General features: G+C 39.0%; 3 protein-coding genes and 1 long non-coding RNA gene across 13 annotated transcripts in view; 3 read left to right on the top strand and 1 right to left on the bottom strand.

Moving 5' to 3' along the window:
• The window catches only part of GNAZ (G protein subunit alpha z), a 54736-nt gene extending 50540 nt beyond the window's left edge, over window positions 1-4196 (top strand). Inside the window, exon 3 of the mRNA XM_064727129.1 lies at window positions 2117-4196. Within this exon, the coding sequence (XP_064583199.1) occupies window positions 2117-2461 (345 nt within the window). The 3' untranslated portion in view covers window positions 2462-4196. The remainder of the gene's footprint in view (window positions 1-2116) is intronic.
• Window positions 1-9779, bottom strand: part of RSPH14 (radial spoke head 14 homolog) — a 76797-nt gene extending 67018 nt beyond the window's left edge. The window contains exons 1-4 of the mRNA XM_064727130.1: window positions 9710-9779; window positions 8823-9271; window positions 7466-7568; window positions 6961-7079 (exon numbers count right to left, since the gene is read on the bottom strand). Of these exons, the coding sequence (XP_064583200.1) occupies window positions 6961-7079; window positions 7466-7568; window positions 8823-9021 (421 nt within the window). The 5' untranslated portion in view covers window positions 9022-9271; window positions 9710-9779. The remainder of the gene's footprint in view (window positions 1-6960; window positions 7080-7465; window positions 7569-8822; window positions 9272-9709) is intronic.
• Window positions 4712-8205, top strand: LOC135454734 (uncharacterized). Of its 2 annotated transcripts, XR_010442187.1 has the most exons (4): window positions 4712-4812; window positions 5455-5641; window positions 7014-7126; window positions 7437-8205. It is a non-coding gene; the product is annotated as an uncharacterized LOC135454734 (long non-coding RNA). The 2 variants fall into 2 exon arrangements; XR_010442186.1 differs by having other exon boundaries at window positions 7014-8205.
• RAB36 (RAB36, member RAS oncogene family) lies at window positions 9755-26568 on the top strand. 9 transcript variants are annotated; one of them, XM_064727135.1, is made up of 13 exons: window positions 11934-11972; window positions 12912-12963; window positions 13450-13597; window positions 13682-13778; window positions 14915-15003; window positions 17470-17535; window positions 18196-18297; window positions 19908-19972; window positions 20540-20591; window positions 21945-22026; window positions 22996-23086; window positions 23630-23749; window positions 23997-26567. In XM_064727135.1, exons 4-13 carry the CDS (start codon window positions 13710-13712, stop codon window positions 24059-24061), a joined length of 801 nt encoding a protein of 266 aa, XP_064583205.1. In that variant the 5' UTR covers window positions 11934-11972; window positions 12912-12963; window positions 13450-13597; window positions 13682-13709; the 3' UTR covers window positions 24062-26567. The 9 variants fall into 9 exon arrangements, 8 of the variants coding, with proteins under 8 accessions (XP_064583207.1, XP_064583206.1, XP_064583202.1 ...); XM_064727137.1 differs by lacking the exons at window positions 11934-11972; window positions 12912-12963; window positions 13450-13597 and adding exons at window positions 9755-9853; window positions 10897-11033; XM_064727132.1 differs by lacking the exon at window positions 13450-13597 and having other exon boundaries at window positions 11176-11972.
• Window positions 26569-27003: the final 435 nt, after the last annotated feature.

Below are 27003 nucleotides of genomic sequence, written 5' to 3' on the forward strand. Positions count from 1 at the left end.
GATAAAAATTTCTTGCTTGGTTATTTATCAGCTACAAAATCAGGAAAGGAAATCTGGAGTATTTGAAAACAGATCTATGATGTTTCAGGGGATTATCTGATGTGTCAGTGTTTGCACACTGAAAAGAAATGCACGAATATATTTTTAAAGCTATGTTTTTACACCTATAAATCTGTCGATATTTAAACTAGGCTGGAGTGTCAGACGACCCCACCTTACAAAGAAGTAAACAAACAGCCCCAAATCAGAATGTCTGGCTGAGCTTGTGTTGCAGTGTGCCCCCAGAGGCCGGTGAGTCAGCGCTGCCCCGGCTGCCGCGGCAGTGCCAGCCTTGCCGGCGCTCCTGGGGCTGTGGGAGCCACCAGCAGTGCCACCAGCCCTGGCTCTCACTGCAATCACTGAGCTACAGCACAGCCTCCGTGGGACTCACACAACACAGGATGGAGTTCTCAACAACACCCTTAGCAAATGAAAAGGAGTAATAACACAAAGTGAGGGAAGTATAAGAGGTAATTTGAAAAGCTTATGTAAATCAGTCTGTGTAGTAAACCCCTCAGGTTTAGCCAGGGCCCCTTGGAGAATAGAATGCTGACACAGCGGCAAAGAAGTTTCCTGTCTCCAGGGACATCCGCCTTGTACCTTATCCCTATAGCCATGTAAGGCAATATTGTGTTAAACCCTACCATTGGTCACTTATGGTCACTCTAACACCTTTGCCATTGGTCAGGATTGGATCCAGGCCAAGGGTATAAAAGTAGCACACTGTACCCCTACTAACTCGGAAGAAGAAGAGCTGAGACCCTTCACGGACCCTACAATAAAGCCATACTCGTGGAACAGCCAGCGTCCTCTGCTTCTCCTCTCTCTACCGTCTGCTGGAGCCTTAGGCCAAGGGAAAAGCTACCTAGCAAGCAAAGCTGAAATCACAAGAGCTGCCTGATCACTAAGAGCTGAATATTCCCTGCTTGCTAGGGGCTGACCCGCGGCCTTGGTCTGAGAGCGAGCTGGCTTCTGGCACCCAGTGCCCTCAGGGACTGAGCTCTGGGGCTGTAACAGCTTGCAAGTCTGCTCCTATTTCAACAACTATGCATTTTTAAGAGGCATCTTTTCAGTATACAGCTTTAGTGCAACAATAATGAACAAAACTGTTGCAGATTTCCTTTGAAATAATAACAATACATTTCATTTCCAAATAAAACAACATAAAAAGTAAATTTTAAATAAACTATATTTTCATATTAATTTTTGTGTAATAAACAGTGCATGATTATTCTCTCTTCCTCTCACCAGGTGACTCTACTGAAGTCAAGGGAGATGCACTAGACATAACGGATAGAAATTTCAGGAGAATTTAGAATTTATATCAGAAATACTTTTTTTCTATTGAAAGCCAAAGTCATCCTCTTTCCTCCACTGTTTGTTCCTTCCAAACTGGAGAACTGGCCAGAATACTTCACAGTTAAACAACAACAAAAATGCCCAGACTCTGATTATTTTCATGCCCTCTGAACACGAGCCAGACAAATGGAACACATACATATTTGCAAATAGTCTTGTAAACCAAATATACCCTTGGTTTTTGATATCCCAAATCCCTGCTGTTCACATACCCTGGATCACTCCCATGACTCATGATGTATGCATAACATTTTCTGAAACCTAAGCAGGCTGGAAAAATATTGACCTTGCCAAAAGTGCCTGATTAAGACATTTTCTGTATCTACTTTTGACAATACTTGAGTGATACTTCTTTTAATAATCTATAATATTTTCTATTCAAAACATTGCATTTATTTACACCTACTTAGAGGTGTAAACCAAGCAATAAACACAGCCTCCCGAGAGTTTGGTACCATGGACAGCTCCAGCTGCACCCGTGTAAATGTCACAGAGGCAGCAATACCCAGGAACATTCAAGACAGCTGCTGATTTTTAACAGACCTTTCTTCTTTCAGTCTGTAGCAGCATTGGATTTTAATTTCCAAACATAATTGTGGTGGTCATGCTCAATTGTTCTTCAATGGAGTTCACCTGCTCAGGGCAGCAGCCAGAGCTGTGAGCTCTCCACAGTTCTGCTGAAGCTCTATTGCTGACACTGTTGTTTCCTCCCCTACAGAGTCGAATGGCAGAAAGTTTGCGTCTGTTTGATTCCATCTGCAACAACAACTGGTTTATCAACACTTCCCTCATCCTTTTTTTGAATAAGAAAGATCTGCTGGCAGAAAAAATCCGACGCATCCCCTTAACAGTCTGCTTTCCTGAATACAAAGGCCAAAACACGTACGAGGAGGCAGCAGTCTACATCCAACGCCAGTTTGAGGACTTGAATCGCAACAAGGAGACCAAGGAGATCTACTCACACTTCACCTGTGCCACTGATACCAGTAACATCCAGTTTGTGTTTGATGCAGTGACAGATGTCATCATTCAGAACAATCTCAAATACATTGGCCTCTGCTAAGAATCCTTGGGTTTAATCTGTTTTCCTGGAGTGATAAAAAAGGGGCTAACTTCTTCCACTTCAGTGGAAAAAAATTGGGCAATGCTTAATAGCCCAAGGAGAGAAAATGGGGAAATCTGATATATGAACACAGTTCCTCTTATGCCCCTAACCTGCCACATAATTTTCCCCAAATCTATGTTCTGGAGAGTGAGAGCCTCCTCTCCAAGAAAACCAAACACCCCCAGTGAAAAAAAACCCCAACCAAAAAATCAAAAACCCCAAACAAAAACAAAAAAAGATTGAGGCCAAACTCTGTGGAGATGTTTCACCACAGTCACTGCACTTTTATTCCATTTGTCTCATTCCATTTCCTACAGTGGGAGTGTTATCATGTTCTGTGTAAGAAATGACTCATCATCCAGTTGTCCTAAAATTTTATTGACATAAAAATATAAATCTGGTGAGTGACAGATGAACTTGTTTGGAGGGTGGGGAGCAGAATGCTTGTGTTTGGGAGAAGAGCTAGTTCAAACCAGAAGCTACTACTGATTGAGAGAGTTTAAGCAAAATACTACTTAAATCTGTAGAGAGTGGGCATGCACCCACACTATTGGTATCCACAGTCAAGAGTATGTACACATCCATCCTGTATGCACATGCACATGATCTCAGCATATACTATGTACACACCTCTGCTTTACTTTCCTGTTTCTCATGGACACCTTGCCTATTAAAGGAATTGTTGGTGCGCAACTGTTTTGTGAGTTCCTAACTGACTAGCAGCTCTTTCTGCTCTTTCTGGCTTCAAATATGCAGCAAAACTACATGAAATGAATCTTTGAATAGGCCAAATCAAGGTCGGTGTTTCTTCTACTGTTAAGGAGTTTTATACATCAAAACAGTCTTCTTTTACATCTTTTTTTGCCAAATCTTGTGGTGTTTCATGAAAAACCAAATTATATTTAAGAAGTAGGTTAGTGTTCCTTTTTTAATACCGATTAAAAAAATAAATCACAAAGCAATTTTTTAAATTATTGTTGTAGTGTCTGGATTGCTGAATGTGAAAGTTGCCAACGGACAATTCTGTTCCACTGCTCCAAATACCTTCTGGGTATTGTAATATTATAACAGATTTCCCAAGAAGCAGGAGCCATGGAGATTGTGTAGTGTATAACCTCAAAAGTCTTTTTTTGTTGGTTTTTAAAATTATTTTTAAAATGTGATGTGTTATTAGAAGGTTAAAGATGAGCGATATGAACAATAACTAAATGTCTTGTTATTTCAATTTAATAATTTAAATTATTTACAGTTTAGTGAAGTTAAGGAAACTGAAGAGATGCAATCCTCAGCTCCAGGTTTCATCTCAAAAAGAAACACTACTGGATGGAGTAACATTCCTGCAAAAGTTTGAATGCATAAGAAGCTCTGTGGGACTACACTGGAAAATCTCACATGGATTATATAGACCTAAGTCTTTGGTCAGTTGGTTCTTTCCCCTGCCATAGAAAAGACTTCTTAAAGACATCAGTGTAAAGTTGGTGTGTAAATAAATGTTTGATAACTGTAAAGCACATAGTACACAGAGACACAGACACACATGCACACTGGAAAATCACCTTCTACTTTTGTTCCCCTTATGTACTATGATTAGTGCAAGAAATCTCAGCCAAGGGCTCTAAGAAAATTAAAACAAAATGGTTAATAACATCAACATTTAAATTGTCCACTTCAAAAATAAATAATTCAAACGGTACCGAATGTGTCTATAGTGTGTTCATTAAGTAGTGTTACGACAGTTATTTGATTGGATAATGCTTGTGAAGTTTTCCTAATTTTGAACAAGATATTTTATCCCTGTATTGAGGACATGGGGTCCCTTTAAGCATTTCCTGCCAACTGTAACACCTGAAGAGCAAAGGCAAAAGAGCAAATGAGGCTGGGCCTTCAAGGCATAAAGGCACAGAGACCTGTCTGTCGTGGCAGGTTTTAGGTCTCACTTGTAGAGAGGAGCTGCTGCCTGCTTGGGATGTTTGCTCTCAGGCTGCTTGCCTTGGCAAGTTTACTAAGATCTGTATTCAGTAATTGCTAGTACAAGCTCCTCTAAACTTTGTTTACTATAAATTGCTATCATTTACTGGGGAAATTGTGCAGTATTTCTAGTCCAATTTGCTTTTTTACATGTAATATCCAATTATTAGCCAGCTGAACTGGGGAAAAGGTGGGAAGTGAGTCAGGGCTCCCTTTCCCAATGAATGGCCTGTTAGATGTTGTGTCTCCTTCACCTCTTTCCTTCATTGGACTGTGGCCTATTCAGATCAGTGAAAGAAGAGACAGGAAAATGCCAGCATTCATTACAGCACAGCTTCCAGGTAAGAAAGCTGGATAAAACCAAAAGTGGAGTCAATTATCAGGAGGGTAACAGACACTTTATATTAAAAACCAAATCTTTATTCAACTAAGAAGGTCTTTCTACCATAAATATTAGAGATGATGAGGTGGAAAGCTTAGGACATTTTAACACAGGCCCAAGGGGATTTCTAAAGGAGAGAAGCCAGTTCCAGTCCCCATTGAGTGAAAGTTATCTTGGAAAGGAGAAATGAAAGTAAAGCACCACCTGTGCTCCTACTTGACTTAAAATCAGAGGCATGGGAAGGAACAAATAAGTAAATAATTATGTTTAAATAATCAGGTCACATAATCATGTTCTCTGAAAAGCAATTTCTTGCTATTAACTCTCTAATAATTTAATTCCTATGATGTTTTTGATTTTAGTATTCTGAGTAATTCATGGTTACTCTGCTTTCCCTCTGAAGAATTCAAGATGTTGAAATAAACTATGTTTTATACAGAGTTTTCTTTACAAAAAATTCTGATTGTATAAGAAAACTGAGGCATAGCAAAGTTAGAACAAAAAAATCTGTTGGCTGAAGACAGGTGCTGAAATTAAATCCCTTGACTCTTAGTCATCCACCTGGATAAATCATGCAATAAATTTGCATCTATTTTCTCAGTTCTCAGGTTTATCAGTGATGCAGTGCACTGCCACCTGAAAGAGCTGCATTAATACAGCTGGGATTTCACTTCACCTGGGCAACAATGACATTCACAGAAGAGATGTCCCATCTGCTGCAGTAAGAATGCCATCTGTCCTTTCAGCGTTTGCACTCCATACAGCAAAACAAGTTTTGAAGGGAAAAGGTATCCTTAAAGAGTCCTTACCCACACATTCAATTAGTTATGATTTTTCAAGGGTGAAAGAGTGGAGACACTCAGAGTCAGCAGTGTAGCAGAAATATCTCTTGGGCTCTTCCCAAACAGAGGTTCTGGCAAGCTTAAAAATCCATCACCCCATCCATTCCACCTCAATTTTTGCCTAAAAGCATGAAGTATCCATAAATGACAGGATAGGTAATGGGTAAGAATTATTAAACCTTTCCAGTGTTAACCACACCAAAATGAAAGATATTTTTTCCTAGAACTATTTTTGCAGTTGCTATTTCCAAGGTCATTTATCATTGCATAACACCCTTTCACTAACATTATCAAGTATTATATATGTCAACAAATTGTTTTTATAAAGAGAGGAAGTTTTGCTATTAATTTCTTTAATGTTCCTAATTTTCTCCTCCTGCTGGCCCTTCTCCCTCTTGTTCTCTACTGAACATATATATCTATGTATGTGAGTCCATTCTACACTGATACAATTCTGCTCCAGGATTTATCTTCCAGCTCTTAAATACAGGCATGTATATTTTTATAGATACATTATATTTTTAATCTAAATAATCAGAACACATGACTCAAAAACCCCCACCTTTTCCAGTAATTACTCAGAGCTGCTTTTACAGACTTTTCCATACTGATGTTCACAAAGTTGTTTAGCCCAACATATTAATATCCTTCATATGGATGGAATTATTGAAGACTTCAAAAAGGATTGCTTCCATGTAAAAATACATCTTTAGATTTTTTAGAATTCATGTACAGTTAGCAAGGCTCTAAGCATTAATTTAATTCTTTTCAAGCATCAGTAATGGCACTGAATTTCTCAGACAATATACTTTGCTATGAATTTAAACAGCATGGTTTTTTAACTGAACGTTTCTACTGAATTGTAACTGAATTTCAGTTACAATTTCATTTTAAAAATTGTAATTTTTATCAACTGGAAGAGAAGTTTAAGACTAATGTTCAGATGAAAACACTTATGAAACTAATGCACTGTGATGAACAGCTGATCCACACCCTGAACAGAAGGGAAAAAGTGAAATTTTGATGCAAGATTCTGAAATACCAATTCAAGCATGCAGTGCACTGTATCTTGAGCAGGTTGCCTTAACTTGCATAAAACCTAAGTTAACTAACGAAAATGAAGATGAGCAAAAATAGACAAGATACTTTTTTAAAATATGAGTTGCAAGGGAAATGGAATAAATTAAATCTGGAGCATAGGTGAATTTACCTGATTTCCTCTCTGTGTTGTCTACTTGAATACTGAACTGCTTAAAGCCTCCTACCTTCAGGTAATCTTGCCAGCATGTCAAAGACCTGATGGGTGTTCTTTCGACAGATATCCACTGGATCGTCCAGGAGCCCAGCCAGGGCAGAGATGACTCCCCTTCGTATCAGCCCTTCCCTAGAAACAGCAATGGAGGACACATTTAACACAACATAATAAAACTTGTATGTATTTGAGATATTTAATCCTCAGATGACTCCCCTTCGTATCAGCCCTTCCCTAGAAACAACAATGGAGGACACATTTAACACAACATAATAAAACTTGTATGTATTTGAGATATTTAATCCTCAGATGACTCCCCTTCATATGAGCCCTTCCCTAGAAACAACAATGGAGGGCACATTTAACACAACATAATAAAACTTGTATGTATTTGAGATATTTAATCTTAACTGCTCCTCTTTATGCTGCATCTGTCTGACAAAACTTAGGTGCTGTTCTTATTTCTCACTGCAACATCGCTTCCCACAGGGTTCAGAAAACTTTGGAATTGCACCCACCTGCCAATACTGTGCAAAGCCATTACAGAGAGAACTTCTGTTGTTTTCTGCCGGACAGTTCGGTCTTCATGCACCAGCAAAGCCTTCAGGCTGTCCAAGAATCCTACGAGACATCAGAATTCATTTTAACATTTCTTACTTCCAGCATTATTTTGAAAATAGCAATATTCAGCGTTTATCTCACAACTTGAAGTGCCTCAGAAATTCCAGCTTGTCCTGACAGTGAAATTCTCATTGTCATATCTCAAGTAAGGAAGAAACTTTCAAATTTCAAGGCCTACTGCCAAAAATGTCACGCTACAAACAAGCTCCTGACTCCTTATCAAGTTAAATCCTAATCCTGCAAATATAAAGTGACATAACTCTAAAAATAAGACAGTAGAGCTATTGATGTCTTTAGAAAAGCATGTTTTTGCAGGATTGACACTCACTTGTCTTTTTTGAACAGAAATAAATGTGGTGAACCATTAATGATTGTGTATGCACATATGGCACTCACCAGAGCCAAAAAACCTAACAACCCCAAACTAACAAAAATCTCACATTGCTTTGGCAATCAACTGTTCATCAAACACTAACTTAATAAATTTTGAACATGACTAGTCTCTTTTATGAGAAGAAAAAAAGGTAAAGGAAGTAAATGGAGAAAATGCAGTAGCAAACAAGTATTTTTTCCTGTGTTACATAATGAGCTACGTAGATATACCACAGACTGCTAAAATTGCAAAAATAAACTTGTAGTTTGGGGATTCTTTCCCCCCCAAAAATCAAAATTCAGGATTCTTCCAAGCTTTAAAAATAAGTGGTGGCCAGATGTAGTCCTGCTGAGTATGAGATATTTGGTTATATTCCTTTCTTTTCTAATTTGTCATCAAGTTCCAGGCAAGTGGGTGATGATGGTGAAGGGGTTCTAACTTTGAACTAATTAGGTGGGGTTTTTTATTAGCCTATGTTAGGAATTAGCTAAAATTGGAATAAAGTCTGGGGACATGGTTTAGTGGTGATCATGACAGGGCAGAGTTAACAGTTGAACTGGATTATCTCACAGGTCTTTCCCAACCTTAACAATTCTATGATTCTATGGAAAGATTCTGCACTACTTTTGTATTTAGAGGTTGATAAAACTTACAATGAGCCTGTGATGAATCCTAAAGTGATGATAATTCTTATAATAACTGTCATGTATATGGTCTTATAATATTCTTTACCTTTCTAAGGTAAAAGAAATCGGAAATTTTTCCTGGGCGTCTTGCATGATCGATGATATTGTAAGGAAAAAGTAATAGAAGAAAGTGAAGTGGGGCTCCCCCCTGAGCCTGGCCCACGGTGTCAGAGCCAGTGAGAACTGACCACTTACCTAATGCTATTGCCTCGTAGACTTTTTCTGGATCGTGGACCAGATCGCAGAGAGCCATCAGTGCCCGCTGCTGCGTCAGCAGCTCGGGAGACTGCAGCTCCTCATTCAGCTTAGGAAGGGCTCTCCTCCCAAAGGCCAGAGCAGCTTTGGTGGGGTCTATGTCAGGGGGGAGGTACGCTGAGATACGAGGCTGTGCCATCCCAAATCTTCCTGAGAAAGGTTCTCCCTATCCCTAAAAATAGTCCAAAATGGCTGTACGTGGTGACTGGGCAGATAATGTACCATAAAGACACCTACTGACTTTGAACAGTGCTCTGTGTCCCCAAGGAGCTCTTTGAGCAAACATACGCTGTCAGGAAGCTGTGAAAGAGGCTGGGATCGTGCATCATCAGCACTAATGTGTGTTCATCTGCTGAATTGTCTTAATCTGGTTTAGTTCTCACTGAACACTGTAAAGAAAAGAGAGAGAGAAAGCTTAACATTTCAAGGAAGGGTTGAATTGATAAAGGGAATGCTTTTTAAAGGCTTCAAGTGAAGCAGCCCAATGCCCAAAATCGGAGAGGGCTCAAAATAATAAAATTAAAGCAAAGCAAAACAAAATACCTCCTTTTTCCCTAAGGAAAAAAAAAGTATTTTAAAGGGATCTGGTTAAATCCTGCCCTCAGAATTCGGTAACGTTTGATAGAATACGTGAGGGCTGCCCCCCGACCCCCACCCTTCCCTCAGTACGGAAAGCGCCTCAGCAGATTGAACACTTCGACCTCCAATACAGAAAACTGCTAACAGCAAAAACAAACCCAAAAGTTAAAACAGCCTCTAAACAGCTCCACTTCTCCCTTCGAGGCAAACGAAATAACAAAATAATCGAAAGCGCCGTGTGTCATTACCGAGCCCCCGCTCCCGCCCCTCAGCGCCGGCCGCCCCTCAGCGCGCGCGTGCCCTGGTTGCCACAGCGCCCGCTCTTTGCGTACGCGCCTCTTCGTGAATAGCGACTAACGCCGCCGAGCCCCGGGTCCGGCTGCGTCACCAGCGTAAGTGTCGCGCTTGGCAGTGCCCGCGCTGAGGGAGTTACGTCAATGGCGTAGGTGGCAGCGGGGGCGCGGCCGCTGAGGGGAGCCGTGAGGGGACGGGGATGGGGATGTCGCCGTGAGGTCCCGGAGTGGCAGCCGTGCTGCCTCAGATCTCTGCTCAAGTGTGGAGTTTCTCTTCTCGCCCCCTGTTTTCAAAGTAGTTTTACTTGAACAAAATCGAGGAAAATTCCGAGCGAACAAAATGGTGGTCGAGTTAAGGGCAGAAATACAGCAGGCGAGTGCCCAGGGGTACCAGGGCTGAAGGGAGCACAGCAGTTTTGGACTAGATTTTCATTCCTAATCTTCTCTAAAATGTCACTATGAACAGCTAGAATGTGTAGTGAGGGTTTCCATCATTACTCAGTTTCACATAACTGTTCAGAAGATGGTACGCGGGAAGAACGGATCATTGCAATGTTGTGGCACAATTTAAGGGTGTTCTGGATTGTCAGATGTTATCTGGTATCAGGAAAAAAACTCTGAACAGCTTGTGCTATAAAAGGATAGTGCAGATAGTGAAGTCATTGAGATGTTTTTCATTATGTCTGAGTAACAATTGTAATAATCAAAGTTCTTAAAAAGGATTATACAAATCCAAAGTAATTCTGATCAGCCGGATTAAAATGCATCACAGGAATAGGTTCTGGTTTGTTGATCTTCAAAATCCATAAAAGAAAAATTGCTACTCTAAAAAGGAAAGTATTCATTTTTCTGCAACATTTTAGAGCTGATTATTTACTTTACAGGTGATTTACCTGAATTAGATTAGACTTCCACTATGTACTTGTAAAAGTTCACCTGATTTCCACAGGAAGAACATGAACTTTTTTCAGTGTAGACAGTGCAGGACCAAATCAGAGACTTGTCCCTCAGTGTTACATCTGCTTTTGGTGTGAATTGTTTTGTCTTGTCCTTCACTGCAGCTTGGAATACTGATTTTGTTAGTGGTTATGACGTTAACTTATTTTATGTATGCCTTCCTCATATCCTTTGTCTATCCACAGAAGCTGCTGGCACTACTGTTCTTGCAATGTTGAGATAAGGAGGGTTGTGATGCCATGGAGACACTGTGTTCCCAGCCCTCCCTACTGACTGAATCCCCTTTCAGCTCTTTAAGAAGAGAAAATATGCATCATTCTCAGTATGTTTAGCAGCTTTTTATTTCTTAAATTATTTTCCTGTAATGGTGTGTCTTATTTGTTGATATGGTAAGTTGGGATATGCTTATGTGTGTGTCAGATTTAGATTAAATACATCAAGTATAAGTGAAAATAGCCTCTCAATTTTGAAATATATCTGTGTGGTTGTTTTGGTCCCTCCTGTACTTTGCATTCACTGAGATGGTTGAACTGTGGTTTTTGTAGCTTAGTTTGTGAAAGAGCTCTAGGAGAAGAGCACTGAGTCAATATGTGTACACATGACAAGTGTTTACCTTGCTTAGGAGGTGTTGAACTCCAAGTAGAACATGCAGGAAGCAAGTTAGCGTTTGAAACTCTTACCAACTTGTGGAGTTCTTGTTTTCAGAACCACACTAATAGTTCTGACTTTAATTAAGACATTGATATTGCCATAAAATCATCCAAGCTGGCCAGAAGGGCAGGAGCACACCAGAACAAGGGTCAAGACCTCTTGAGGTTTTTATGGTCACAAGTAACATAAGTAACATAAGTAGAACTCTCCATATGGTAATAGATAAATTCTGTGATGTCACCTTTGCACCCATCAGCTGCAAATCTGGGTTCTTTGTGGGGAAGTGGCTGTTTTGATACAGTTGAGGTCATATTTGTGCCCGAAGTGATTTAAAAGCAATTTCTCATGGAGGAGAATGTAGGGGGATAGAGTATAAGAAAATAAAGATAGTGTAGAAAGTAATCTTACCCCTAAGGAGTTGCAGCTGGGCCAGTTATCAAAGATTGGGAACAGGCCTGACTTTACCAGGCCACAGCTGTAAGCAATGAGCAGAAGAAGAGTGCTATAACAGAGTGGGGTGGCTGGGTGCAGTGGAATAGAGTCAGTTGGTGCTTTGTGAAGGAGGAAGAGTCAGTGCTCTGAGGAGCTGCCCATGAGAAACACCAAGAAGGTGTGAAACTTTTGTGATAGGAGAAAACAGTGTGGAACTTCTGCAGTAAGATGACAACAGGAGGCTAAAACATTAATTCTGGGTAGTGGACTAGTGATTTTTCTTAAGCATTATTTTTTATGTGTGCTTGTAAGACACAACTCTAGGTTTTTTCTTCTGTATTTGCTCACTGTTTAAAATTACTGGTCTGCTTTGATATGCCCTTTAACATTTTTAGTCTGCTGCAGAAGTGGGAGAGGCTTGTCTCCTTGCTCAAAACCTCTTCCTTTATCAAAATATGACTGTTAGAATGGGAGAGCTTTGTTTTCTCCTGAAAGTTGAAAATTTAAATCCTAATAAAATATATAGCAAAATTTTTTAACATCCTAAGTTGCATTCTGGCTTACTAAATACTGTCTAAATTAATGAGTTAATTTGAAAAACTTAGGTAATGCAAAATGGCTGTGTAATTTCTTATTCCTTGTCTTTGGTGTTTTGTACATTAGAAAGCAAGATTATTAATGAGCAGAAAGACATTTATATAATTCAGAATGTCTCATTGGTGGCATGCGCATTCTGACTTTAAAGCTGAGATGAAATCAAGTTGAAATGCTGGAGAAATCCCTTGGGAGTTTCTTTATAATTGCTGCTATGCTTAATATTAGCACTGTGACAGTTCCCCACTCCATTGGTTCCTTGTTAATAGGTTAATCCTGCTCTTTGTATCCATGTATACAACGATCTTTGAGCAAAATGGAATTGTTGCCTTATTCAGAATTAGGGATATCTGGGTTTATTGAGGAGCAGTTTCTGATCAAAGCAATCTGTATGACCACTAAAACGAGTTTGTTGTTTTAAAACTACTGCTCTGTGTGGAGTTCAATTACTGCATCCCCGCCTTCCCGGGCTGTGGAAGGGGAGGAAGGGAATTGTTGCAAACCTGTTGCTATGGCCACGTAGCAGGGGCTGGGCTGCTCGTGTGGCTGGAATCCTCTGCATCAGCTGCTGCTCGGTGAGTCCTTCTTACACTTTGCTGCATGATGAAAATGCTCCCTTAAGAAATGTTCTTTTGAATGCCAGTAAGAAATCAGTACCCTAATAAGGGTCCCCTCCCCCAGCAGCCCACGAGGTTTCCTTACATAACCAAATTGATGTAGCTCAGGTGAGACATCTGAATGCATTTGTGATTTTCATGTGAACGTTATTCTTTTTTCATGGCAGACAGATTTCATTCTTTCTGAGCTGATCTGGGATGAAAGTTTGATGTTGTGCCAAGAAATGTGGCAGCTGCATCTTTCCTCCCTTCTTCTGACCACATGAAATCTGGGATCCCTAACATTAATTCATGTACTTAGTGCACAGGCATTTGAAACAGTGATGAGCAAGATTTTAAAATTAAACACTGCAGAGTCCTTTGAGGGCTAAACTGTGAGCACTTGGCTTGAATTAAGTGAGCAATTCTTTGCCCTCCCAGAGAATTAGAGTTGGTGCCTTGTAGTTTCAGAGGGCCACTGTTTGCTGCTGCAGCTGAGCACACTGAGGTGGTCCTGTGTACATGAGAAACAACTTTCCCTCCTTGCAAGCTGAGTTGAGGAATCACCAGTTGAACTGAGAAGAAAAAAAGGTGATGAGTCTGCAAGAACTTGGTTAGTCTTTATGGAGGTAATTCCTGAATGTTTCTGTATTGAGGTAATTCCTGAATACTGTTTTTCTCTTTATTGTATTTTCAGACTTGTAGAATTTAACTGAACTTAGACCATGAAGTCCAACCTAATGCATTGGGTTCCCCCAGTGAGTAGAGAGAGAATAATCTCCCAGTTTCCCAAGGTAAGGATTTTTTTGTCCCTTTGGTCATAGTATGTAGTCCCTGCCATACTGATCTATCTTTCCATTGTGCTAATATGGTATTTTAATTTAATTTAGTGTACATGTGTTGTCTTCTGTTAAAATTGCGAATTATTTAAGATTCTTTCAAAGTTTAATGTGACCTCATAGTCCCATTCTGAACTCTTTAATAACAATCCTCATTCTTCTTTCTAACCTTTACAAAAAGGGACTCTTGTGACACAAGAGTCATCTTACAATATTTGTTTTTTCAGCAAAACAGTAATAATTGCATGCATAAGAGCTCCAACACTGAGGGCAAAGAGGAACCAGAGCTGACATTAAATTTGCCAAAAAATCTAATTAGAAGTCTTTGGTTAAAGAATTTGAGGCAATTTTAATTTTCTGTTTGTACAAGAACCTTAGTCATACAGTAGATCAAATGTAGTCAGCAGGCACTGTAGAAACACAGACAAAATACCTTTGATGTCCCCAAAGACTTTTGTATTTGAAGTATAATAGAACAGGGAAGGGCAAGGACCACTTGTTTTTTTCAGTTGTTCAAAAGATCCTTTTAAGGGAGTTCAGTATTTTCCATTCTTGATCTCAGCCACATATTTTGCTTTTAATTTTATGAAAAGTACCACAGGTATTTTAAGCAAATGCAAGGTAAAATATATATTCCTCATTTTTAACTAATTCCCAGTTAAAGGACTTGTAATAAAAGCAGTGCTTCACACTTATATAAGATTGAAAAATTTTCACAGTAATAAGGACTTGCTGGTGGTGTGCTCCCATCCATGTTTGTCTTGTGTGTCTTAGGTTGTTGGGACAATTGAAGGCATTTTCTGGGGCACAGAATGATGAGCAAATGGATTTGGCCATGAGTGCTGAGGCAATGCTGGACACTGACACTCAGAAAGGAGCTCAGAGGATGGTGCTGTCCCAAGGAGCTTTAACAAACAGCTCTGGGGAAACCTTACTGCCTTCCAACCCAACCTACCCTTTTCTTATGCCAGGATAACCCTGTTCTTGACAAACCCTGTGAGCAATCACTTGATCTGTTTTTCCTTGCCAGTTTGACTCCTTGCCCAGTAGCCATTGCCCAGTTTGTCCCAGCAGCTGTTCTCTCCTTTCAGTGGTACACACCTGAGGCCTGTCTGCAGCTCAAAGAGCACTTCCATGCCCAGGTCAGGACTGCTTGTCAGCAGAGCACTGCAACAGCTGGGTAAGTTTGTAATAACCCAAGTATGCAAGGAAGAAAGTGTTTAAAACTCTTTAGAGCCTCCTTTCTTCGTTGGCTTTCCTCCCCTCATCCCTCACTCCAGGATGTTTCAAGGCAGCAAAGCCCCTGCACAGGGCAGTTCTCTGACCTCTTCCACAGTACATGAATCAAGTGCCTCTTCTTCTGCTGGGATAGGTAGCATTGGAAAAATAGTTTAGAAATGAAAAGGTTTTTGACACCCTTTAAATAAACACTTAGTTCAAAGGATGTAACAGATCCAGCCTTGCTGTGTTCTCTGTAGGTGTTCCAAAGGAGCAGTTAATAAAGGCTTTGCGGGGATATAAAGGCAGCAGTTCTAAGTTTGTTGAAAAATCTGGGAATCTGGCTTTAGCCTTTTTGAAGTATACATGCTGAGAAGTTCTCTTAAAAGGTTCCTTAAAACTGGAGCAAAATTCTGGTAAATATATAGCATTTAAAAATCAGGATAAACTGATTTATACTCTACTAATAATCTTGAAGTTGGTTTTTTCCCTGCATTATCTCTCCACCAGATCTGTTACTATTACTGATTTAATCTCTGAAGTAAGGCAAGACAGCTAAACTGTGTTGAAATCATCACTATTCAGTTAAAATAAACAGCTGTACATTTTAGTGATAAATGCTTCTGGTTTCAATGTGAAGGATCCTCCATAAAGTGGAGCTCCTAAGAATACTGACAATTAGCTCACTATTCCTCCAGCTCTGGAGTTGCTGACATGAGACTTGTCATGATATCCATCTTTAAATGCAACTTTATATTCATTTCACTAGGGAGTCTTGCTAAAAAAAAAAAAATTAACTGAAAATGTCACCCTGAGAGACATCAGTGACTTTATTCCATTTTTAGAAACGCAGTCACTATCTTAGTTTCATGTAAATTTGTTACAAGTGTCTGGACAATTTTCCAAGTAAGATATGGATTATTGAATTGAGGTATTTTTCCTCTCCATTTCCAAGTTGTATTCATTTGGGATTTTTATTATTAGGGGTTTTTTATTTCTATAGTAAACCAACTCTCTATGTAATTTATTCTGGTAACAGAGTATAACTAAAAAGCTATATGTGAATAGAATTAAACTACTTCTCTGTCACTGCTTTCTAGATATGATGATTATTTGGTCATTTTTGGTGGAATGGGCATAGGAAGGGCAGCCAGAGTGTTTTGTACAGTACTTGTAAAGCTTGTCAGGAATAACCATCACTTTTTCCTTTTCCATTACCCCAACTAATAAAATATTTCTTTGTCCTTTGGAAAGCTAGTCTGATAAATTCAGCAGCTAATGGCTTTATTTAATACTCTCCTGACAGTCCATCACTGTGTTAAATGGTCTGATCCAGGGAGTTTCTTCCCCCAGTACAAATTAATGGAACACACACCTCTAAACCATCACTTACTCCTTGGCTTTTCCCTTAAGGTTGTTGATTTTATTCAGTATTTTCTCAGTAACAGTAATCAGGAAGACAGGGGTCTGTGGTCACCCAGTTAATGTTGACTGGCACAGAAAAAACTTCTTTTTTTCTTTTTTAGAGATATTAGTCATGCAGTTTACCAATCAATTTTTCAGCCATTTAGAATAGATAAACTTGGAAGCAGCATCACATGGAAGTTGATGTAACCAGAAATAGTATTCAATAGAAGATTAACTCCTTTGTTAAAAGGCCATTCCTTGATAGAAAAGAGCATTAAACCTCTTAAGCCATTTTTGTACCATTTGCACAAGAGATGTCAATCCAAGTTTAGGTCAACAAATGAATTTAAATTCACTTATCCACCTGGATGTCCTCAAAGAGATCCAGTTTCAATTTTAAGAATGCAGACTGAGTCACCTAAAGCCCATCTGCTGTGTCCTGGGGGAGGACCCAGAGCAAAGAGGATTATTTGCATGAAGCCAGGTTCAGATTAATATTATTCCAGATAGACAGAAAATGTATTGCCTCTAACCCTGTGGGTTGTTTTTCCTAGAGGTACATTCTGCAGTGGGTTATTTTATTATCAGCAATTTCTTATTTCTGCACTTAGGACTTTCATTGACTTTAATAGTACAAACAGGAACTTGGGATAAATTGGAATGCAAAGGATGCAGATGCACTATGGTCTTATGTGTAAACTTATGTAAAATTATGCCAAATGCATGTACTTGTAGTCAAAGCAATTTTAATTTAATGAAATTTGTTCCACTGAATTGAAATGAAGAAAAAAAATTAACAAAGTAAGAAATGGAGTATTTCTGCTGCAGAAGGTTTTGGGTTCTTGGTGCTTTCTTTCTCACAGTTAAAAACTCACCATGCAGCACAGTGGCACGTAGATATACTGAAGTCACAGGTACCTGTGCTCCTCACTTGAAATTTCAAGATCTAAATCAGAATTTGTAAAAGGAAACTGTGAAATTACTACTAACACTATGTAATATTTTCAAATATTTATAACAGGCTGAAAATATCCAAAGTGGTTGTGATAGGAGACCTGCATGTTGGGAAAACCAGTCTTATCAACAGGTATGGTATATCTCAGCTGATGGTTTGATTCTCTTGTTTATCAGAGAAATGTTATAATGTTTCCATTGCTGGCTTCAGAGCAGTGCTTCATGGTTCTGGTTGAACCTGAGCTGGTACTTTGTGGTTTTGTTATTAAATGAAGAGAAAATGAAGTCAAGAGTATGAGACAGTCTTGGTACATCACCACAGAAAGTTGTGCTCTAGCACTGCAATCAGGATATGTTACATTCTTAGGTATTTTTATCTTGTCAAATATGATACAGTGTTTTCTTAAGGAATCCAGTCTAAAGGCTGAACAACTAGAAAACAATTTCAGTGTCTGAGTCTAGGTTTCATTTGGGTCATTAGTTATGACCCAAAATATGTTCCCCTGTAACTAAAACTGGAAGATACTGTACCTCCCTTGAGACCCCAAAGATGTTTTATTCTGAGTCTCACATTATCCTGAGAGATTACTAGATATATGTGCTTTCTAGTTTGTTAAACAGTATCTCCTTTTCTTCTTTTTTTAGTGTCTTTATGTTTTTATGTCTACTTCTACATTATATAGCAAATCCACAGTTAGTTTTTTCTTTTCATAATTTACCCTAGTCAGTGTTAGTTTTGCAATTATTTGTACTTGTCTTATGAGCTTTTCATCCTCTTTTTTTTCCATTGCAGATTTTGTAAAGATAATTTTGACCGAGACTACAAGGCAACCATTGGAGTAGATTTTGAGATTGAACGTTTTGAGATAATTGGAATGCCATATAACCTCCAGATGTGAGTTGAAAGAGCATGGTTAAGCATTGCACAGAGTACAGTCTCAGCAGAGCTTGAATTGCTGCAGGCTGTAGTGGAATAAAGATTTTTAAAATATGATACAATTGCACAAAGAGTAATGTGATCTGAAGAAAATATTCTGTCTATGGATTTGCAGGTTTAGTATTTCTCATGCCTAAAAAAAATACTACAAGCTTGTAAATGAAAATTCATCTTGAATGTCTTGTACTATTTCAGTGGAGTTCTGTCACTTTTACTCAACATTCATAAAAGAGAAGTGGAAGCTTTTGTCACAGCCACCAGTGCTGGTGCAACCCCAGTCTGTGATCTGAGTTTAGCAGGCACAGTGAGCACTGAGCTTGGCTTTACTGGCTGCAGTCATTGAAATTAATGATAAGCTGTCTAATGATTTCACCATCTCTTAATTAGCAATTAATTAATTATCCCTAAATCATAGAAAGGCTGGAGTGGTTTTATTAGAATGTGAACCTAATATCTTTGATTTTCAACTTTGCTTGTCAGACTTGTGGGAATCCTGCCCTTCTTCCACCTGCTTTGGGTCTGTGGAGTGGTGTCCCTTTGTGTTTCTGGTGGCCAGCAACACTGTTCTGTAGAGGGATTATGGAATCACCTGTAGTGTGACCTAGAGCAGAAATAAGATGCTTTGCATGAGATATTTTAGTGCATGAATTTTGAAAACCTTTTTACTTAGGAACACTTTTTTTTCCTGGTGAGATCACTGATGTAAATAGATGGCTTGTGGTATTTATTGAAAAATCCATTTCCCACTGATTTCACTGTAACTGTGTTTGGGAAGTTTTGCCAGGTGCTTTCCTTTTGGAACTTGAGTCCCTCTGAAAATCCAGACTCATGCCATCAGCATTTTGCAAACTGAAGCAATAAGGTCAGGTTGCCTTATCTGCAGAGTCTTCAGGAGCTGGGTAGAACATTTCCATATGATAAGCACTAGTGCCCCCTCTTGCTGAGAGATTTCCATACAAGATACATTTGCAAGTATCTGTGACTGGCAGTACGAGGCTGCAAAAAACCCCAAACTCTGTAGTGCTGGCAGTAGCTGAAGGCACTGCCTATCATGCTCATTAATGAGAAGGACATTCTTAATTTTATTTAATGGTGTCATTAGTACCTGCTAGACTGAGCTGCAGGTCTCTAATTTATAGTGTACAGACAGATATCTTATCTAGCAGTTGCAAGATTCTAACATGGGCTAATACATGACTGAGCTAGTATTAGCACAGAAAATTTACAAAACTAGATTGCCCTAGAAATACATGCAAATTACATAGGTGAAAGGAAAAAAAATGTTTTAAGGATGGGGTATTAGCATGCAGAATACAAATATTTGAATTGTCCCCAAAATGAGTATTTTTTAAGAAAAGGTAAAAATGGTGTTTGCATGTCTTCATTGACTCATAGAGCTGTAGTGTATTTCTCTCAGTAGTTAATGAATAACATGTTCCAGATGGTGACACCTCCCTGGTATCACATTCTTCTCTGCCTTGTACCAGTCTGCTGCTTCATTAACATGTTTACTCAGGTTACCCTGGCTTTCATTACCGTGAAATTTCTTTTTTCCCCCTGTTGCACAGATGGGACACAGCAGGTCAGGAGAAGTTCAAGTGCATTGCATCTGCTTACTACCGAGGAGCAGAGGGTGAGAGCAATATTAATTTGATCCTGCTTTTGTTGGAGCCTGTATTTTGTACAGCAGCCTATATCCATATAGGCTCCTCAGGGGGGTACCCACAGACACACTGTGGTGGAATGGATTGTCCATTGTGGCAGGGAAGAAGGCATGAAGAAGTCAATGACTTGATGTGTTGTCACATCTGCAAGCTCTGAGTGTTGTGATGGTGCAATGATAGAAAGTGGCACTTGTGACTGGGGGGAAAGAATTTGAGGTTGGGTGAGATTAATGCTGGAGTTGGAAGTGGATATTTCTGGCTTTCCCTTTGGTAAGAGACAATCCCGTGTTAATTTGTGGTTCCAAAATGAAAGGGTTGATAGCATTATAGATAAAACATTGAGGATTTAGGTCTTATTGGGTGCTAGAAAAAGAAAAGGAATGAGCAAATGGGTAGTCTTGCACTTCCTATGTGTTAAATCTGTTCTTACACCTTATACATAAACATTCTCTCTGTTTAACAAGGCAGGTTGGAGAGACTTCTGATACACTTTCTAATTTAATTACCTTTTTTTCTGGTCTTGTCTTTTATTGCAGCTATAATAACAGTGTTTGATCTGGCTGATATCCAAACTTTGGATCACACCAAGTAAGTTTCTGCATTTTGGCTTATCTTTTAAAGGTTTTTACAGCAGGTTTAATTGCCTTCCATATGTAGGTGTTAAGAGCTTGCTGGATCATGAGTGTATTTTCTATTGAGCTAAGAAATTAAAAATGACAGTTACTAGTTTGGATTACATAGGGAGGGATTTTTCTGAAGAAAATGCAGAGCATAAATTTGAACTGCTTACACTTGACTTCCTTTAAAGTCAGTGCAGAGAGGGAGGCACTTCAGTAAAAGCTTGATCCTTCCAAAGCTAGACATGCAGCAAAAGATGAAGTGCACTCCAAAAGCTTTTTTTTTTTTTACTTCATTTGGTATAAATAGAATAACAGGCTGGAATCTAATGTAAATGATAAAATTGATGAGATGCATCTCATGCATGTCTCAAGGGCCTTTCATTTTTTAGATGCACTGCTATCCCAAATTTTTTTCTCTGATTTCTGATGGGAGATAGGCTGTCAGAAAGAGGAGAGAAAATTACAACTCCAAGTATGTGTAAATACAGCTAAACTTACTAGTTCAGATCTTTGTAATGATTTGGCTACAAGAACACACTGATTGTGATGAGTGAACTCATTCTGCTTTTAGTGCAGGCTGCAAATCCCTGCATGGATCTGTGACCCACACTGCTGTCACAGCTCAGGGTGCATGTATTTCTAATGTGCTGTTGTGACTGTAATGCAGGTACAGACTTCTTTACAACCTGTACTCTCTTATTTGAATGTGTACTATGGTGCTTAGCTCATTTACATAGGACTTTGTAAAATAATATATATATTAGTGTCTCTGCTTGGCTGAAAGTAATTGAAGCCTGTGAACCTGATTTCCCACACACGCACACACTCCCTTCCCTCCTTGACTTGTGTTGGATGACTCAAGAGAAACTTGATTGCCAGAGTAACAAGAATATAAAAGCTTGTGAGACAAGAATCATACAGCCTTCATAGGGAGCTGTTTTATAATGCTGAATAGATTATTTCACTCTTTATTCCCATTTGTACCCAACCTGCTATGTGGTTCATACCTTTTCAGTTGCTCCTTGCTTTCTTATTCCTTATCTCACACCAAACTTTGCCCTCTCCCTTACACTGTGAAATATCCTCTGTGGGTGCTAAAGTGATTGTTGAATTTGTACTCTGCCATGGTATGATTTTTCCTTAGTGGGAGACATGTATTCAAAGGAGCTGGAATAGCTACTGCTCTCTATGTCTAGAAAAAAGGCTTTTGATACTCTCACAAGTTCTTCCACTCACTTTTCTTGTGACCTTATTATCTGTCATATTCTCCTGTACTCCTTGTTCTGACTGATTTTTTTTTTTTTTTTTTTTGGTATTTCAGACAGTGGTTAGAAGATGCATTGAGGGAGAATGAGCCAGATTCCAGCTTCATCTTTCTGGTTGGAACAAAAAAAGATTTGGTGGTGAGTAAATTGAGTGCAGATAAGGAAATCAGATTTTCCCCAGTTCCTCCAGCCATTTCCCTTGCAAGTTGTGCACAATGTCATTGAGATAAAGACCTTGAGTGAAAAACTTAAAAGGTAAATTGAACAGTCCACTTGAAACCAATTAAAGAATAGACTCTGAAAAAAATGGGTAGTTAGTGAAATATTTCTTGCATGACATTTTTCAAGCATATAAAACATATATAGTGATCTTGAAGGTTTTGTTGTTGCTCTGTAACTGTTCAGAGGTTTTCTTCTTTCTCTCCATTTAAAATAGCTGCAGTATGGAATTTAGAGCACTATATGTATTTTTGTTATGGCAGCAAGCCTGACATGCTGGATATGAATCCTAGAAATGTGAAATTCTAAGCTAGATACTCACAACTGAGTGTTAGAGTTCAGAGAGCTATTGGAAAAATTAGAGGGAAATTGGTTTTAAGGAATGGTGTGTACATTACTCAGGAACAGGGAAGGTTTCTTACTTAATTGAATATCACATAATTTTCAAAAGAACAGGGTGAATGCAGTCTCTCTGTACAATTCTCAGTCCTGTGTTTGTCTTTCTGTAGAAAAAAGATTTTTAAAGCTTTGAAAACAAACTTGTTTATTCTGTTACTAGTTGGTTGGTCCCTGCTGTGAATGATGGGGTGACAAGGATTTAAAGACCATTAACTGGCTGCTGACTTGATAGTCCTTTACCAGGGAATGTGTTAGATACAGGGGTCACTTGTTAACTCTTTTGTTTCATGCTGTGGGAGCTGAGTGGACACTTCCATGTAAAGCCAGTACTAAATAGCCGAATGTTCTTGCAGCCATGTGTGATTGCCCAAGTCTAGGAAGGTCAGAGAGGCCACTGAAAACTGGCAGCATCCCAGTGTGGGTGCTGTGGCAGTGCCTGGGTGCTGTCACCAGCCCAGCCCTTTGTTCAGCTGTCCCGTGTTTGCCCAGTCAGGTGCTGTGTGTGACAGGACAGAGCTCGATGCCATCCGCTTTGCCAAGGAGATGCAGGCAGAGTACTGGTCGGTTTCAGCCAAAACAGGTAAATCACTGCAAAGGATGTAAAAATAGCATCACCACCAGGGCTGATGTTGCAGTGGGAGGAACTTATTGTCCCCCCCATTGCCAGTTTTTTTGTTGTTGTTCTTGTATTTTGTTGCTATGAGAAACTTCAGGCTTATTAATGGCTGGTTTTATTTGAGTGTTTGTATGTGTGTTTTCACTGTTGTGTGTGCAGAAAGAAATAATCAAGCTGCTTTGCAGTATCTGAGCATGTATAATTCATAGATAGTTACATAAATACACATGTGCACTACTACTCAACGTTTGTAATGGAAAAAGATTACACCACAAGATGAATTCTCTCTGTTGCTGGCTAAAAATAAAGGTGCAGCACAGGGTACAGCATTCCAAAGTAAGAAAATCAGAAATTCTTTTTGCAGTGATCAGAATGAGAGACAGATTGTTGGAGAGGCCTGTTCTGGCCCAATATTGAGCAGTCAGCTGTTTACAGATGTGCTTGTTATGCTTTCTCATCTGTTGATGTGCCTTTATAAAAACACATCACTTCTGTCTTGTTTCCTAGGAGAAAATGTCAAAGAATTCTTTTCCCGAGTTGCTGCCTTGGCCTTTGAACAGTCCATGATAAAGGAGCTGGAGAGCACTCCTGGGCACAGGGCCCAAATTGGGGCAGGAAATCTCATCAGTATGTGGAGTTTTGCTTTTTGTGTGCATTTTTCTTGTTATAGACCAAAGAATTGGGGAGGACAGCATTAGAGCCATTTTCAAGCATTAGAGCCAGTTTCAAACACCTGCAAGCATATTTTCATATCATTGTCTGCCCAGGTTTTATCCTGCAGGAGTGACTGAGCCTGCATCCAGCTTTTGTTGCCCATAATATCAGATGGTATAATTTCTTGTATGTTGATTTTATAACTTTTTTGTTTCCACAGAGCTAGAGAAGAATGTTTTGGAAGTTCCAGAGGACAATCCTCGAGTCAGCCTGAGTTGCTGCTAAGTGTCAACTGTTTCTGCAAGTGCCACACTTCTCTGCAACAATGCTCTCTAACCAGAAATAGTGAGCTTTAATTTTAGAAATGAGGGAGGACAAACTTACCCAAACTTTCTTGCTGAGAGTTCCCTTGCTGCAGGCTCCCTGTGCAGGGCGGTACAATTGTTATGTAAACCTTTCTCTGTGTAGCTGAAACACAACATCCTTGTCTTAATGCAAGAAGACATTGCCAGTGCCGTGGGCTCACCTGTCTGCCAAAAAGGCTTGTAGTCAAAAATGATGTCATTTTAGTGTGTTATTTTTGATAATTCTCTAGAAATCTTAGCTAGTGAGGTGACATTCTCTTGTGGGAGCAGGAAACAAGTGGCAGGTCAGAATGAAGGGTGGTATCAATACAGTTTTGCCTTTTAAAACAATCGTGTAAAATAACTCTGATTGCTTTTATGCATTCCAAGTATTTTAAAACTATTTGAAAATAAATCTTTTAAACTATCAGGCTTGGAAGTACACAAATGCAGACTGCATAGTTTCCACTGTGGTTTCTCCATCCAGGAAAAATGTTTATTACTTTTCATTCTCCACTTGAGAATCAGAGCCCAGTATTAAATATTTCCAAGCCTAAAAGAAGTCCAGGTAGGAACTTGGTTGTTTTAACACAGCTGTCTAATATTTTGAAAAATCTTGCCAGATAAGAATGCTATTCTTCTCCATTCTCTTGAGTAAGAAAGAATGGTCACACAGGTGCATAAAATGGAAAACATTATTTCCCTCTAATTTTTCTAACAGCTCTCTGAACTATAATACTTTGTTGTACCTAGCTTAGAATTCCATGTTTCTAGTATTAATATCCAGCATGTCAGGCTTGCTGGCATTAAAAAATATAGATAATGCTCTGAATTTCATATTGCAATTAATTTAAATGAAGGAAAACCTGTGAATAGTTACAAGGTACTGTTTCTTGGGTTATTTATTCAATCATTGCAGAATCAGCAGTATCTTTAAAAATAATTGTAACAGGACTCAGATTTGAGCTGCTGAGAAATACAGATATTTATCAATAAAGAAGTGCATCAATCTGAAAATATTCTGGATTCTCTGCCATTTTTCCCACTTTAAGAAATTGGAAAAAGTGGAAAAAAGAGCTTGAGCATGCTTTTATTATTTTTCCTTTTGACGTAAGTTAGAGCAGCTTCCTAGAATATGATGAATAGAGATCTAGGAACTCTGTGTCTTTTTTTATCAGATAATCTTCACTTTGGCAATTGTGCTGCCTGTTGGCAAGGACACAAATGTAGCATTTGGTGGAAAAAATGAATCTGTGAGGGTACAAAAGGAGCTCTTTATCCAAATATGTAATATTTTGACCTTATGATGTTCTGTGCAGTTGTTCAGTTCCAGAGTCTGTTTCAAAGGGAGGTGAATTTACTCTGTGCTCGTAGCACAGGCTTTGGCTGGGCAGCCATGGCCTTGTGTGTCCTGAGTGAGAGGGGAGATGGTTCACTCTGCTGCAGCTGAGCAGGTTAGCTGGGCTTCAGTGCTGACAAGAAAAAAATGCTTACACTGCAAAATGACTCAGGAACAAATCTAAGAAAATATCCATTTCTGGTTGGTTTTTTTGGTTTTTTTTCCCCACCAAGAAATATACTTCCTAAGGGTTTCTTCTGTTGCTGAGCTCAATTATTGTACAAAGTCACAGACATGCAATCTCCTCAACAACATGCTCATGTTGCCTGGGAAATCAACTGGGACAGTTTTTTCCTAGGGATTCAGCACACTGCATTGTGTTATTGCTGTTTTGTATCCTCTGGAGCTCCAAAAACTTCACATACAAATGTAATACTCTATCAGTCATCAGCTATCATGGGACAATAACCTGAGTCTATTAAATGATGGATGCTTTGACTGGGTGGTTTTTGTTTGGTTGTTTGTTGGGTTTTTTGTTGTAATTTTTTGTTTGTGTTTGGGGTTTTTTTGCTTGGTTGGTTTTAAGGGTGTTTTTAGCACCACTGAAACCTCCCCTGCAAAGAACTCCACATTAATAATTTATCATCTAAAATGAATCTTGGATCATGTTGCAAATGATGAGTTGCTTAGGAAAGCACAAAAGAAACTAACTATAGAAAATAGAAATTTTTAAGTTCTACCTGGCCAATATTTTATTTCTGTAAATCCATTCTATCAGCATCTTAATTGACTTTGAAGAAGCTTTAACATTTTGGGAAACAGTGTTGAAAAAACTTGAACTCTCACTATAGGTAGAGTAAACCAGGATTTCTATACCTGTTGAAATCCCCCCAGTGATTATGGCAACAGTCACAGTTTCAGCTTCTTGTGGAATTTGCAGGTGAGAAATTGAAGCAAACTTTGGAGTCAGTCTGAAACAAAGGTACAGAGCAATTGTAACAATCCATTTCCCAAAAGAACTGAAGTTGTGCTGTTTCTTGTCTTTAATAAGTAAAAGCTAATGTGTTCATGGATTGTGGATGCATTTGTGCTGAGCAAACCCACTGGTAATGGATCAAAAGCCACCTGACAATGTTAAAAATTAAAAGAAAAGGCTTTTATAGTAAGAAATTAACTATGTTATTCATGTTTTGAGTTATTATTTTACACTTAAGGTATGGTTATTTATACTTACATAGATCATGGGATTCAGAACTTTGTGAATCCTGCTGGTTCCCAGCTCAGGTTTACATTGTGGTGGAACTGGAGTCCATTCTCCATGGATAAATCTGTCCCCCTCTGGGTGTTTTCAGCTTCCCATTAATAGTTAGAGGTTGTTCTGATGTAACACAGTGGTGAGTGGATACTCTGAACTCTCTGTATCACATCTCTGAGCAGGCAAGTTAAAATGAAATGTTGGGCAAGTTGTAGGAGAATATGGATTTGGTAATGGAGAGGGTTGATCACTTTTCTGTATTTTTGGCCTGGAATTGTTCTCACAGTGA

The sequence above is a fragment of the Zonotrichia leucophrys genome, chromosome 15 (assembly GCF_028769735.1).
Source record: "Zonotrichia leucophrys gambelii isolate GWCS_2022_RI chromosome 15, RI_Zleu_2.0, whole genome shotgun sequence".
In the NCBI taxonomy this organism is placed as follows: domain Eukaryota; kingdom Metazoa; phylum Chordata; class Aves; order Passeriformes; family Passerellidae; genus Zonotrichia; species Zonotrichia leucophrys.

Coding starts and splice junctions, on each gene's coding strand:
- RAB36 (XM_064727137.1), top strand. CDS start 13,710: ATGAAGTCCAACCTAATGCATTGGGTTCCCCCAGTGAGTAGAGAGAGA. Junction 13,779..14,914: donor TAATCTCCCAGTTTCCCAAG/GTAAGGATTTTT, acceptor CTCTCCTTTCAG/TGGTACACACCTGAGGCCTG. Junction 23,087..23,629: donor GTCGGTTTCAGCCAAAACAG/GTAAATCACTGC, acceptor CTTGTTTCCTAG/GAGAAAATGTCAAAGAATTC.